A 15,725-nucleotide genomic window follows, 5' to 3' on the forward strand; every position below is an offset into this window, starting at 1 on the left:
AATAATCAAACTTACATATAAAAAAGCAAAGTTGGGCACTGTCAAAATATTTTTTGCAAAACATAACTTTTCATTCTCGACAGTATGGTTGTATGGTTTTAAAGATAACTATCGCCATTTTCACGAAAAAAAATTTTTTGTCACTGTCAACAAACATGGTGGCTGAAAATGCCGGACGATTTTGACATTTTTTCTATGCGCCTTTTAACCAAAAACATAGATTAAAAGTTTTTTTCTCAGATTTTTCACAGATTTTTTTCCCTGCGTCTAATACCCCCTATCGTCTTATACCCAGTCATTTACGGTAAAGACATACGAGCACATCATAATATAGTTCACTTTCAAAAGTTAACAACAATGATGTTAATCATGTTGTTAACTTTAACAAAGCTCTGAACAATCAGACCAATGTATTGTAAAAATGGTAAAACTTTTTTTTTCAGTCCTGTAGAAATGCCAAACTTTCACCTGTGTTCAATATGTTGACAAACAGCATGTTTTGCATTGTCTATTACTTTTCAGAACGAGCCAGATGTGTTTGATCCCAGGACAATACAGCGACCTCCACCGTTAGTGGCAACTTTGTTTTAAATTATCTTGCTTACACTATTGCAGTCCGCTGTAACAAAATACAGGAAAAATAACTTGAAAACCGCATTCTTCTACTTTGCATTTTTTTTTTAACCAGCTAGTTGCCTTAATTACCAAAATCATTGCTTCTGAGCAGATCATTTCTGCTCTTTTTGAGACCTCTGTGACGTCCAGACAGATCACTGATTTCAATAATTCCTGTATTTTTACAAAAAAAACTGCCATAGTGTAACTGTATAAAAAAGGATAAATGAGTTAGATTTTAAGATTATATAATTATATTTATCCTTTTGTTCATGCAGAGAAATAAGAGGTATACGGTAAACCAGTTCAATTTCATATCGCTTGCACGAACATGCAATAATATTGTCTTGACACGGCTTTGGACTTTTGCAAAGTTCTTTATCAAAATTGGTTTAACCGTATGAAAGCAAGTGTCAATTTTGTTTAAACGTCCCTGTTTTTCCTGAATCTTACATGATTTTTCCATCTTCTTTGTTAAAACTTCTTGAACATTTTTTCCCATTTTATTTTGACCACAGTACTACCACTGAGTACATTGAGAGGTAAATCATGTATGCTCTTCTCGTATGAAAGTAACACTTCATTCTAGCATTGTTTTATTATCTGAGCAAACCAGTTCTAATTGTTTTAAAAAAAATTTAAGTTGAGTATGGTTTTTAATCTTAATTGTTTTGAACTAGGGCACTTACATGTTACTTTCCCCTCTTGATAATATTGCGCTACATTGTCCACTTGGTATTGTAATCAGTAATGGTTGCAGCTGTTATCTGTTACTGCTTTCACTCACCAACATGGACAAAAATGCATTCACTTCAGTATTGCATGGTTTAAACTGGTTTGCTCATTATTCTTTGTTTGTGCATTTGGCTAGATCTTAAAGGGAAACAAGCAATCCATTTGTTAATAATATAATATTTACATTTTTTTTTATCTGACTTTTTTACAATCTAATAATCAGTCTAAGCTAAAATCAGTAATAACTGCTAACCATTCTGAATATAAATCATTATCTTTCTGAATAAAAGCTAGAATTGTATTAAAACTTAATAATTTCAGCTCGGCATTTGATGTAGTGTTTAATGATGATGAATATTATGGGTATATGTGGAATGTTCTTATTTGATTTGGCATGTTTAATCTTCATAAATATTTTTCAAGTTTATTTTATTTTTATTTTTTATTTCTCTATTTCTCATGGTACCCTTTCTGAAGTTCCCGATCCTCTGATCTTAAGTTATGTATTTAACTTTTAGAATGCCAAAAAAACACCAAAAGTAAAGGTTTTTGCTTTGAACTAAATATCAAAATTGAAATACATATATAAAAAAAATCAATAACTAAACATACATTTGTGAAAAACAATTTTAAGACCATTGTTAATTCATATTTTAATTGTTAAAAAGTCTTGTCTTAATTAAAGTTAAATGTTTTGCAGAAATAAGGTGATATTTGAGAATGCTGTAAACAAGAATGCATCCCTGCCCCCACCACGACCCTCCACAGACACAGTCAATGCCAGGAACATCCAACAGTTCAATGAACTCAAGTACAAAAGTGAGTTTTTGTCTATTAGCACTATTAGCACTTTATATTATGGTAGATCACAAATTATTATTTTACCGTTTACCTTCTTGAAGAATCCTGTTCATTTAAAAAAATATATAATGATTTTGATTTTATTCCTCTGATTCATTTTTTAAAAATTAAAAATTTCATTATTACTTTTTCCTGCATTATTTGTTCAAGCATTATTATGATTTATATTTTAATTTAATGCGTGCATTTTGTTCAATTTTACTCCCTTTACCCCAAGTGTCTGTACAGTGTTTTACTTTTATATGCCTGCTTGCATGCAAGTAAGGCCATGCATATTACTTAAGTCTTTGTCTTTAAAAGGACCACATAACTATTTAATTGCTTTCATATGAAAATCATCAAGTGAAATCATGCACAATATCAAAATACACTGTACAGACTGTGATCCCACTTTTTAAACCTCTTAGTTTCCTAGTAGATTTGTATTTATGTTGTGTGGATTTGTAGCCGACACTGAGTCACGTCGTGCGTTACGTAGCATGTTCCCAGAGGCCCCAGTCACCAACAACACACTGGAGACTCAGCAGGAAGCCATGTTGAGACAGCAAGAGGAGCAGCTTAGGAGCCTCAGGGAGAGAAGTAGGTCTTGATATGACCCCTTAAGGAGAAAATTCTTGTTGGTTTTGAAATGGTTCCTCATGGAGTAAAGTGTAGTGGATCTTGAGATAGTCCCTCATGGAGTAAAATCTAGTGTGTTTTGAAAAAGTCCCTCATGGTGTTAAGACTTGTGTGTCTTGAAATGGTCCCATATGAAATCTTGAACCAGCCAATTGGGAGGAAGTAGGTCATAAATGTACTTGCAATTGTGTTGTTAGCTGTACAAAGACGGGAGACGGGATCTTGGTTAAAATTTTCAAAAACTGGGATTGTCCCTGTAGTGTCTTTCTGTGTTATTGTTTTTAAAATAACCCCTTTGGGATAAAAGACTTGTCAGGCTTTTTATTAACCTATATGGCAGAAAACTGTATATTGTAACGTCTTGTAACGAAAAAAGGCAACCCATTAAGGCTTGAAATGATGGTTAATGGAGAAAAATACTCCTTACAATTAACATGATGCAGATAATGAATGCTATTAAAAAAAATGATGTGACAGTGGTGTAGTTTGTATTTAGATTTAAAACAGATTAGTGAAAATGCATTTTAAAATGAAATTATAGGCTTGTGTGTGAATGTAGACATTTTGTTTCTTAGGTTACAGACCTGTTAGTGCCCCTCTGAGATGTAGGTTACAATCATACAATATAGCCTTGTAGACTGACAGCATAAACAGACTGAATCTCACTCAGCATTTAAAATCTGTTCACATTGTCATGTCTTATATGACGCAAACGAGTGCAAAGAAATTATAAGATTACGTATTTAAAGCTTTCACTGCAGTAGTCTAAAATCAGCACTGTATAAATACTTAGAACTAACTGATAACATATCTTAGAAAGCTCACCTCAGTTCTACAATCAGATGCACAGGCGCCCCCTCTGAAATCATCCAAGATTACTTTTATTTAAATATAGGAGAAAAAAAAAGTAATAAAATATGCCAAAAATGTACCATTTCCGATAACAAATTGTTTAAAATTGTCTTAAGGGAGTAACCTTAAACCCCCATGCAAATAGTTTATGCCATATACTTTCGGTTCTGAGACCTGTAGGGGCGCATGTCAAAAGGTTGTGCCCTAAGTTACGCCCCTCTAACGTCAATTGCTGGATCAGCCCCTGAGATTAGTTTGAGTTTGTGACATCTCTGTCATCCGATGCACATTGTCATAACCTTGGTGTCATTTGAAACGTTGCCATCGTTGTAGTCAAAAACAATACCCACACATACCTAGAAAGGCACATTACTGTTATGCCCCTTATTAGACTGAAATATTACAGACGAGCGTAGGCGTTTGCTCAGCAGAGCTCTTGTTATAAGACATAAGGTACTAAGCAGTGACACAGTGGTCTACTGTTGTTGCTTGTGGCCATACTCTGCTCTGGGCCTTTCAATTATTTAAGTTGCATCATCTGAAACCAGCTGCAGAACAATTTCGTTACACTACATTGTAATTATTTTGTCAATGGAGTGTAATGGCATGGGTAGCACTTGGTATTAGAAAATAGTATGTTGTAGATAAATTTTATGAAGCATAGACCTTGTTTAACCACGATTTCATAAAATGAAACTAGATTGTGTCTTCAACTTGTCTCTCCTTTTCTCATATCTATCTTCTGTTCCTTAAAAGTTTTAACAGAAAAAGAGAGAAAGTTACTGAAAGATGACAGTATATTCAGTGGTATGTAAATTATGCACATCCATTCCTCTTGATATAAAAGCATTTCAATTTGGCAGAAAAGATGTATTTTTTTTCAATGTTGTTATATGAAAAGAAAAAATTGACAAACTTTATGGGAAAAGTCAATAATTATACAATGAAGAGGTATCCTTTAAGGGTGATAGAGGTAAACCATATAAAATTGTTAGGGTTTTTTGTTCTTTAAACTCTGACATACCCATATACATGTTTTTTTTGTTGTTTTTTTTGTTGCTCCATAAAATTGCAATTGTATTTGACATAGATGATTCATATGAGCCTAAGATTCCGTATATCATCAGAGGTCTGTGTGTTTTGTGTTGTTGGGAGCTAGGTTACACTCGTTGGGGATGGGTTAAAGATACACGCTTTTTGTGGGGGATTTGTCCTCAACCTATGCAAAACATGGTGGGTGGGGTATTTACTGCGACACTGATGTGAGGTAGAATACGGTTCTGTTAATCACTTTTGGAAATGGATACACTGTTCATAATACAGTGTCCTTTAAATCGTACAGATTAAACTAATGTTAACTATTTAACTTTCCACGATTATGAAGATATTTTTCTGTTAATTAAATAAAGATATTTAGACATAGTGGAAATTTCATTTGTTCTCGTATCATGTTAATCTTGGTTTCAAGAGATACATAATGGCATTGAATTAGAAAGGAAAAAAAATAGATTAGAAACTATGGATGACTTGTCTGTTGGTATGCTTGTCACCACTATGTTGCTCACTGGTATATGGATGTGGGCGATCAAGCTTTGTTTCTTGCACGGTCTCACGGCAGTATACAGCTGGTCTTGGGGGAAAATGCGCACATCTCCGCGTGTGGTGCAACATCTTTGTTTTGACTGACAAATTTTGCTTCCATTTACTATTTATTTATTTTTTAAATATATGTAATTACCGGTAATACACATATTATTATAAAGAAATGTTAGGTACAATGTTTAAGACTGTTAAGTATAAATAAGATAGTTATATCATAGCAAAAAGTTTGCTTAAACGATGGTAGTATTCATGGATCTAAATCTTAAGAGAATGAATAGAGTATATATATTTTAATGTGAGTCATAATCAGCTGTATACGATGTGTGATCTCCGCGTCACTAACCCTTGCACACTTTCCTTCTCTCGCAGATGGCTATGACCCGACACCATCGAATATGAGTTATGGTCGGAAAGGCAATGTGTCCGCTAGGTCACAGCTAGCGTCCAACAGTGCATTTATAGGTTTGTCGCTGTTTGTCACCTGTGTGTGTCTAAACCGTGTATGTTTAAAATGTGTGTGTCTCGACCGTGTTTTCTATTCTAATTTGGCGTCAGTTACTTGGGTGTGCACTTTAGGCTATAAATAGAATTAATTTCTGTGGAGTTCTAGCCCTTGAAATCCATTAAAGAAATTATTCAGCAACCATTTGTTTAAAATGTTTAGAGGTACTCTTGTTAATAACTTAGTATATTGAGTTGAAAAGAAATGTGATTTCAATGTTTTGAAAACTGTCAGAAGCAATTTATTAACAGTTTAAAGTGCACTCCAAATAACTGGCATCTGTATCTCTTTCCTCCGGTGTTGGGTGCTTTAGTTTGGTGTTCTGATTGGTTACAGATACTTTTATTATTTGTTAAAATTTAATGTCTTTTTTTACAGTTATTGCATGCCAGAATAGTAATATTTGTTCTCAATAAAAAATAATGTATAAGATCATAGTTGTACAGTAGTTTGTAGGCAGTTGAATTTATTAGGATACTTCGACATTTGTTAGTTATGTTACAAAATTTTGTCTATATTCTACTTTTATAAAAGAAGACATACAATTATAACCCTTCTGTAGTATTAAAGAGTCAACAAAAATAATATTTTATATCAAAACTTAAGCTTATTTCATAAATTAACATTATTTTAAAATTACTTAATTTTCTGTACTTGCTTATTGCTTATTGTCTCCCCTTGCTTAAATATGCACTGAAACTTTGCATGCATCTTTTGTATTACGCTTCCCATAACCTCTGATGATACTAATGAACTAAAATGTTACATGCTTAAATTGCAACTAATTTTGCTAACTCCTTACTGGATAAAGCTCATGGTGAGTTAAAGAATTAAACCAATAATAAATTTCATTGTTTTCCAAAGTTTATTTACATGTACAATATGAGTCAAATTTGGAGTTACCGTTTTCAGATTTTAATCATACTCTCTTATTCTGCTTGAAACACATCTTTTGATACAATTTCATCCATAATTGTGTGAAATCCGTAGTTTTTCATCTGTAATAAAGCAAATTAAGGATTTTTGTGTAACTAGCATTACCATATTTGTAACTTGCAGATGTGGACAACATCAACCATTTCCCAGAGGATTTCGAAGACATGACCGGGGCGAGAAATGACACGGCCCGGGCCAGACGCAGGGAGAGATTTAGCCCACGGGTAAAACACCAATTCATTATTAAAAATTATAATATGGATATAATTATAATTAACATAAGTATTGTTTTAGTGATGTAGCCATTTATAATGATCTTCCACAAATTGTTCTTGTATTTTTCCACAAGGGTAAAGATTAATTAATGATAGCTGCCTGCGATTTTGTTAAAATTGCCCTGAAAATGACATACTCTTTGAAAGCCTTCGGCCCATATACAATCATGTATTAAGGCAGAGTTTGAGACTCAGTCTCAGAAATGTTAATTTGAAAAGTAATGAAAAATAATTTGAAAAGTAATGAAAAATATTTTGAAAAGTAATGAAAAATATTTGATAAAAAAAATCGTTGATTTTGGATATTTTTTGGAATTCATGGTAAATTTTACAGTGTCATGTAAATTGAGGCATGGCCAGGAGGTTTTATCACCAATGCTCCAGTAGAAGAAATCTTACGATAAAATTAAGATTTCTGCTTTTGAGTCTGAACCTCAGGACGTTAGGGAATATATGGGCTGTGCTATAACTAACAAATATTACAGACAAGCATGTTATGATGTTATTTTTCCCCTACAGCCTAGTAGCATAAATGGAATGGGATCCCAGGCTAGTCTGGACGTGGACCGAATACAGCTGAAGAATGAGGATCGTCTCCGACGTCTTCACCAGATGTCTTCCCATCCAGGTAGCTAGAGGGTTTACATGTACCTCAAAAAATAAATATTTACTGCTATTATTAGTTTAAAATCAGACTATGTGATGAACTGTGAATATGGTGAGTGGCCACTCGTTGTAAACGATTTCCTTGACATTTACCATGGGTGAAGTAGAAAATTGTTAAGTTTGGCAATTTGAAATGTTCAACATTCCAAGTGAAAAAAAATTTTGACTGTAAATATGACTTCAGTGCATTTTGATTAATACTGTATGCCGTCTTAAAAAAATGGGATATTGTACTGTACTTAAAGGTCTTAGCATTAGAATAGTGTTGTTACTTTACTATCTTTTTTTATCTAAAAGTGTTTACAGTCATATATTTTTACATGTCAACTAATGTAACTTTCAATGTGACCTCATAAATGAATAACGTTGAAAATATGAAATAAATAGAATATCACATTTGTGGTCATTCAATACAAAATTTATTGAAGATGTTTACTTAAATGTATAGAAAACCACAAAAGTTCATTTTTAGCTCTACTGGCCAAAGGCGAGAAGAGCTTATGCGATGTTAATGTGTACGTAGTATGTGCATCCGTGCGGTCATGCGTTCGTGCGTCTGTAAACAATTGCTTGTGAACACGATACAGTCTTCAGTTTTGATTGTATCTCGATGAAACTTGTACAGTATATAGACATCCATTAGAGCTCGGTTCCTTTCGAAAACCAGATCCATCCATAAATGCCTAGATTATGGGCCATGAAAGTTTTAAAGAAATGCTTTCTATTTTTAGCCAGGTCTGCATGAGCGAATTCTATTTTTAGCCAAGTTTACATGTACATGTAAATTCAAGTCTAGAGTTAAGGGAGACAATTTTTGCAAGTCTAGGATTTTGAGAGACCATTTGCTTTTTGCTTCTGCAGTTGATTTTGTGAATTACTCTGCCTTGTTCTTGTTGAAAGCCCAAAGGCCATTTTTTAGCTTTAAGTTCTGTAGTTTGCACATTCATCTTAACAAAATTGGTTGTGAATGTTTAAGTTATGCACCTGGTGTCATTACTGGCCACACCCAGGGTTCACAGGTTGGGTAAACATAAATCTGGAAAGGTTTGAAAATCTTTTTGTGTGTTCGTGCATCCATCTCAGCACAATTGATTGTGAATGTTTGTTCAAATTGATCAATGTTGTCCTAGGATGCCCTTGACTTTGACCTTTTGACCAACTTTTTTTAACTTTTAAAACTACAGAAATTTTTACTACGAGTACAGTTTTGAAAGCATTTTTTTTGTCAGATGCCTTTTACTTGGCACATATTAAAATAGTTCATGCAACTAATCTGCTTACAATACTTTCTGGGCTTAGATGTTGAACGTGCTACGTTTTCATGTAACCCAAACACAAAACTTAAAGTATATGTCTGTTGCCTTTTACCCATACATACATGCTCTGGATTGATATGACCACAAAAGCCATGCCAGTAGAGCATAGGCCCTTTTGGGCCTCTTGTTTATCAATATTAGAAAATTTGTTTAATATATAACACATTAATGAACACTCATGTAATATGCTTCTTGTGTATGTGTTTCAGGAGATGATATCTCCATGGCCGACCCAGACGACATTCTGGACAGGTTCATGGCCAAACAGAGATATAACAGGTACAGCGTGACTGCATCTAGCAACTTTCTTAAAGTGGCATTCTGTCAAGGTTTGCTTATATAAATAATGGAATATGTGTTCAGATGGCTTTGAAATATTTAGAAATTCACCTATCAACGTTTATCCCAAACAGCTTTTCATAGGGCGTGTCATAATCCCACCTGTCAAGATCCAACACGTCATTATCCCCCTGTCATGAATCACTTGCTTTTTACCATTCCCTGATATGTCCACATTTTCCAAAGGACTTAAACACGATAAAACTCCGCTTAAGAACTAGTCTGATTTTCATAAAAAATTAATAACCTAAACGAATAACTAGTCTAGTCCCTAGAGGTATTTGTGTGAATTTTTTTGTCCAGAGCGTTTCTTGGTGTTTTTGTGTCGGGGGATGTCTGAAGTTCATTTTTAGCGAGGGTGGACAGCTGGCATCCTCCATGGTAACCAAGACAACAGCCAAGATGGTTGCCGTTTTCTTAGCACATGACTTCTCTTTCAATATTTATTATAACTATTTATAATAGTGTTCTCGAGTTAAAAGCAGGAAGACATAAAAAAACTTTCCATTGACAATCTGACAGAATGCCCCTTCAAGTAAAACAACATTTTATAGTTGCCCGATTACACAAAAAAATAATGTCTTTACTTTATGGTTATAGAGGCATACTCAAAAGGTGATGTATTATTAATGTATGTATGAGGAAAAATGCATGTAAACTAACTGTCTGTTCAACCTGGGTTTAGTTGATACTTCTTAGAACTATTTCTTGTAAATCAGTCATCATTCTATATGTGTTTAGTTTCTTGTGCCTTGTGGGAGACATTAGATATAACATATTGAGCCCTTATGACACTAGTTCTTATTATTACCTACTTTAATTGTTTATATAAGCTTAGCTCACCATCTGATACCCCCAGTATACTCTATCCACTATGCTTTATTGAGATTTGTGGAACATTTCGCTTGGAAAATCTTGTAATCATGAATAATTAATGATGCAGTTTCATTGGTGTCCAGTGGGGACGTCTTTTGAATCTAAGCCAATGAAATTATGTTTTATGTTTTTTTCTATATTTAGTAACAAAACATCAGCATCACATCATGGTTAATCTTCTATGTTGAAGAGTACTAAATAGTAACACATGATTTAATTGTAAGAATGTTTTTTTCCCGTGGATCAATGTTACCAAGGTACAGCTAATGTAGTTTAAATTGAACAATGTACCGGTGTCGCCGACAATGCGTTTTGGTATGAACGATCAATACAACATTGTTGTAACATCATGAATTTATAACGGAGGATAGCCAGTGTTGCATGCAGTTAGCAGGGTTTTGATACATTTTTGCAGTTTAAATTACTCTAATTACTGATTTCAGTTTGTCATGGTGTTAGTTCAATAGTTTCCTCGGTGGTGAATTATTAAATTTGAAGGTTTGTATCAAGTCTGTTTGTAGGAACAGCTAAATGAAATATCTTGGTTGCCCGATTGTCTGTTAGAGGGTTGGTTGCGAAGTTAGCGGTATTTAACATAAAACAACAAATGTTCTAAAAAATGTTTGTGAATTGATTCAAATGAAGTTTAAGGAAATCTACATATAATGAAAGAATACTATTTTGCACTGAACTTCATTTCAACCAATTCACAAAAAAAGGGGTCAAATTGATAAAATTTAACAAACTTAGCAAACAACCCTCATATTTGTGGTAAACATTTGTGTTTGTCTTATTGCTAGGAGATCTGTGTGTTCGCTGTGTGAACCTATCATAGAAGAAGAGTGGTAAAATAGAAACTTCCAAGTTATTCAAAATCATTCAGTTAAGAGCTAGAATGTCCTAGCGTTATGTAATGCTGTTTTGTTGACAATGAACCAAAGTGGGTTATGATTGTGATGGAAAGTACTCTTCTCATGTTCACAATTGGGCTCTAGTTATCAGCAGATAGGATGATGATCTAAGACAAGGTTCTGAGCCACTTTTTGGGGTGCTTTGTTGCATCATGTTATAGGAACCAAGGTGGCCTGGTTAGCCTCTATAAAACTGCGACTGATCCTTCTTTCATCTCTCTTTCCAATTTAATAAGATGTTTTTTATTGTTGTAAAACAACCACTTCTTTAGCACTCAATTTATGATTCTCTTCAGTTGAACACTCATCCCACTGATAAGATAAATTTCCCTCTTAGAATGCACGGGGATGCCGGTTGGGGTAGGGGTTTGTCAAACCATAATTTTGTCTATGGGTGACACTGGGGGTAGACCGTAAAAGCTCTAAAACACGTACATGTACCTTGAAAGAACTTTTGAATAACTTGGTATATTGTTTTAATTGAAAACTCTGTAGATAAATAGATTTATATCAAAGCAAGTTCTTAACATTTAAAAAGCACATTAACCTAAAGGATTTAAAAAAATGCTGTTTGCCAAATATGATTTTAAATTGCTATTTATTAGTATACACAACCTTAGAAGAAAATTAACATGCAGTTTCAAGCACTAAAATAAAAAAAATGTTTGCCAAATAAAAAATGTTTGGCAAATAAAATTTAAATCACTGTCTATTATATAACATAACGTAGAACAAATTTCACATTCAATTTTAAGCACTGAAATTACTGCAACAATAAGATAAGGCTTTAATTGCAATAACTTGATGCTTTAACTGTGATAACTTGATACTTAAATTGCGATAACCTGATGCTTTTTTTTGCTCATAATTGTCGCACATTTAGGCCTGTAGCAGACAACAAGTTCTTTAAGATTATGCACAGCTATATGTAAATAAAACAGTGGACTTAGTTGTGTTTGTTATGTAGAGAAAAAAGTCCTCTGCAGTTATTCTCTACAAAATATGATTCAAGTTATTCCCTGCATGCTATAGATCATATTAAATGGGCACAATATAGGTTTACACTATTATTATAATGCATTTATATAAAAAACAAAAACAGCTATTGAGTATAAATCTATATTGTGCAAGTCCATTTCATGTTGATTTTATAACAATTCTGAGTCAGATTTTAAAACTGAAGTCTGATTTTACCCCTGCATATTGTCTAATCTATCATATTATCTATTATAAAATTTGATGCCAAAAAAATAAGTCCAGGTTGAACAGATTTTTATTTAAATGGATATTTTACAAGGTATCATTGTTGTCTTCCAATACAAATGTACATGGTTACAAATTTGTGACACTGCCTTGTGGTATTTTTCAGACCGCCTTCAGGACAGACACTTCAGGATGACACGTGGATGAGGCCGGGTAGCAAGGTTGTGTAGACACGTGTTGCAGCAGGGTCGTGTAGCGGGATGTGTCGTTTCAGTATCTACGAATCTATAGTAGAATGTAGTTCATCACATCGCCTCCGAAGCGCATTCAGAACCAGTCATTCTAGAAGCTTGCTTGCGAGACTCCTTCGCATCTCCACACTGGAATCAATTCTCTTCTAGGAGTTATCAGTGTACTGAATCATGCTGCGAAAAATTCTTCGTTTATTTAGCAGAGCTTTTGTCATGGTGCCGATACGACAAAAGAACTCTGCTGTTTAGGCTTATAAGAAATTATGGGACCGACATTTCAGTTAGAATTTTCTTTTGATATGTTAAAAATAAAGTTTGATGCAGAAAAAAACAACTTAACTAATTGTTGCATTTTTATGCTCTTGCTGTTTCAATGAAATGGCATTTTCAAAATGGCCGACGTTTTTTTTTATGGCTGATCTTTTATTTGTATAATGCTTTTATGTAAAAAAAAACTATTGATTTAACTGTTTTGAATGTTTATAAATGTACTATCATTCTAGATGTAGATATGTATGAATCTTTGCAAGCTCTGTTGTGCTAATATGTGAATATGCCATTCCAAATGCTTCTTAACTGTAAATTTATTTATTTTCATTGTTTGAAATATATGTACATAGATGTAATTATCATTTAAAAAAATAGGTATTTATTTATGACAAACATTGGCTGATTGTTAAGAACTTTGTTAATATAAGAATGTGGTATACAAATTGTTTTTTTTACATTCAAACATGAACTACTGGATTATGTGCTCAAATATTTGAATATAAAAGTACAGCAAAAAAAAGCTGTCTCAAATCTGGATAGAAATACGTTAGGTCACAAGAGTATCAATTTAACTTCCAGAGCAGTAACAATTTGAAAGTTAACAATGATAACTTTAACAATGTTGTTAACTGTAACAAAGTTCTGAACAATCAGCCCATTATATGTATTGAATCTTCAAAGTTTCTGTGATATCGTCCTCATATCAAGCCAGTCATATTTTTACGCCGTGGGTCTGGGTTGCCCTTCAAAAATCTCCAACAAGAATTGTATCAGTTATACGATTGTCTTCCCATAACATAAACAAAGAGAGAATTTAAGACTGGCATTTAATTTCAGCATGGAAATATAAGCAGTCTGTCATGTTCATACCAAAGCTTATTATGAGGAAAGACATCACCTTTTGTGATAGATATAGTTTCGGTTTCATAATATATCTATTTATTAAGGGTATTATCTGTTTGATTTGTAGATTTCATAACTAGTTAATCCTTTTGCCATAAGTCTAACCATTTTATTTAGTTTGTTCCCAAGTCCATTTAGGAGTAAATACTAAAAAAAAATGTTTCCTCACTTATTTAAAAGCAAAGAATTTCTTGACCGTTTTATGAACAAATATACACCAAATATCGTAAAATGAAGAAATTTAGTTAAAGATTATACTACTAAGCCTAAGGTAATAATTAAAATTGAAAGAGTTATTTGCAACTTGAAACTAGTTGTTTCTTATACGACCAATAAAACATTTATTTGGAAATAGATACAATTTTTACTTAAAATTACCACTTTCAAAAAGTGATCCTACAAAACAATTGTATATTAGAGGGTCCGACCCTTAACCTAAAATCACCTAGATTAATCACTTTTTATCCAAAATTATTATCATTTGTTCCTCCAAGACTCTGTTAAAGGTGTTAAAAGTGCCTTGAATGCTGTTAAGTGTTTTGTGTACTTCTAACAAGTTTTGTTTTGTCTGCAATGTGGATGTGTTCACCTCGATATTTTCCGTCCAATTGGACTCCATTACGAGTCGACCGCCCAGAATGCTTTGTTGTATAAAGTGGTACATGTATAACTGATTGAAACTGTTTCGATTATTGCCTTAGATTACTGTTCATAATGAGAAGAGTTATATTTGTTTTAGCATGCATCATTCTTTAATTACTTTATTACTATTCCTTGATGTCTGTTGTTTAGTCTAGACTGTGGACAGTTATTTAATCTTCACAAGCACCACTTGTACACAGCAAGTTGTTTATTTCAGTCATATAATTGTGATATTGACAATGTCAACAGTAAAAAATTAATAAAATTTCTAGTGATACTTGTTTTCCATTTATTTATGCCATAATCGTTGCGTTCACATGTCGACTCATCCACTTTTCCTGCCGTCATCTGGCCACCCTTTATATCCACATCTCAAACATTTATACCAAGTTGGGTTTTTTTTTTAAATCCTGCAAATGGTGAACTCTGAAGCTGACCGTAGGTTTATGGTAAACACTGCATAAGTATAACCACCTTTATTACAGGAGTGGTCTTTCAATACAGAGTAATGGCAAGTTTTTATGCCCCAAAACGTGGGCATATTAAAATCACTCGGTCCATCCATCTGGTTTTTCAGGTCTGGGTTGTAATTTCATCATGCAGGGACAAATTTTAAAACTATTTGGCACGTGTTCTGTACATAAAGATGACATGTTTTGTGCAAGACTAACGTCCCTACCTCAAAGATCAAGGTCACATAGGTATATAATGGAATGCTGCTTATATCCATATACAGTTGGTCATGTCTGGGATGCAACTTTATCATGCATGTAGGGACTTTAAAATAAATTGGTACATTAAGGTGGTTCCTCAAAGTTCAAGGTCACTCTTAGGAGTTTTATCAATGAAAGCTGCACATAGAACATTGTTGGACATGTCCAGCTTAACTTTGTCATACTGCACACGAGGATTTAAAATTACTTGCAAAATTAAGGTTCAAGCCGGACCCTGTTGCAGCCCTACCTCAAAGGTCAAGGTCATACAAATAATAAAGTATCATATACATAAGGAAATCATAATTCTTTGCATAATTAAGGCTTAAAAGCCCCGACCCCCAACAGAGCCAAGTATCTAGTCACCACACACCCAGGTTTTAACAAAAATTGTTTATTTCATTCTGAAGGCTGAAAACCTTTCAGCCCCATAAAACTCAACCTAGAAAAAGTTTAGCATGGCCTTTTTATGTGGGTGTGATAATGAGGGCAAAATAAATAATAAGACCTAGAGTACTGACACAATGGCCTTGTATATGGGTGTAAAAAAGGGGGGGGGGCATAATAAGACCTAAGGTACTGACTGAATGGCCTTGTATATGGGTGTAAAAAAGGGGGGGCATAATAAGACCTAAGGTA

At 33.6% G+C, this 15,725-nt stretch overlaps 1 protein-coding gene across 32 annotated transcripts in view; it reads left to right on the top strand.

Moving 5' to 3' along the window:
- Positions 1–14,650, top strand: part of LOC128212851 (centrosome and spindle pole-associated protein 1-like) — an 80,329-nt gene extending 65,679 nt beyond the window's left edge. For 24 of the 32 annotated variants that reach the window (XM_052918220.1, XM_052918202.1, XM_052918195.1 and 21 more), the window contains 11 exons: positions 523–569; positions 1,134–1,157; positions 2,051–2,169; positions 2,659–2,790; positions 4,438–4,488; positions 4,772–4,810; positions 5,653–5,745; positions 6,845–6,945; positions 7,516–7,624; positions 9,188–9,257; positions 12,474–14,650. In XM_052918220.1, the coding sequence (XP_052774180.1) occupies positions 523–569; positions 1,134–1,157; positions 2,051–2,169; positions 2,659–2,790; positions 4,438–4,488; positions 4,772–4,810; positions 5,653–5,745; positions 6,845–6,945; positions 7,516–7,624; positions 9,188–9,257; positions 12,474–12,537 (849 nt within the window). In that variant the 3' untranslated portion in view covers positions 12,538–14,650. Of the gene's footprint in view, positions 1–522; positions 570–1,133; positions 1,158–2,050; positions 2,170–2,658; positions 2,791–3,404; positions 3,435–4,437; positions 4,489–4,771; positions 4,811–5,652; positions 5,746–6,844; positions 6,946–7,515; positions 7,625–9,187; positions 9,258–10,993; positions 11,039–12,473 lie in introns of all 32 variants that reach the window. The other 8 variants (XM_052918196.1, XM_052918203.1, XM_052918208.1 and 5 more) reach the window with 8 other exon arrangements.
- Positions 14,651–15,725: the final 1,075 nt, after the last annotated feature.

This window comes from Mya arenaria, chromosome 13, assembly GCF_026914265.1.
Source record: "Mya arenaria isolate MELC-2E11 chromosome 13, ASM2691426v1".
Lineage (NCBI taxonomy): Eukaryota > Metazoa > Mollusca > Bivalvia > Myida > Myidae > Mya > Mya arenaria.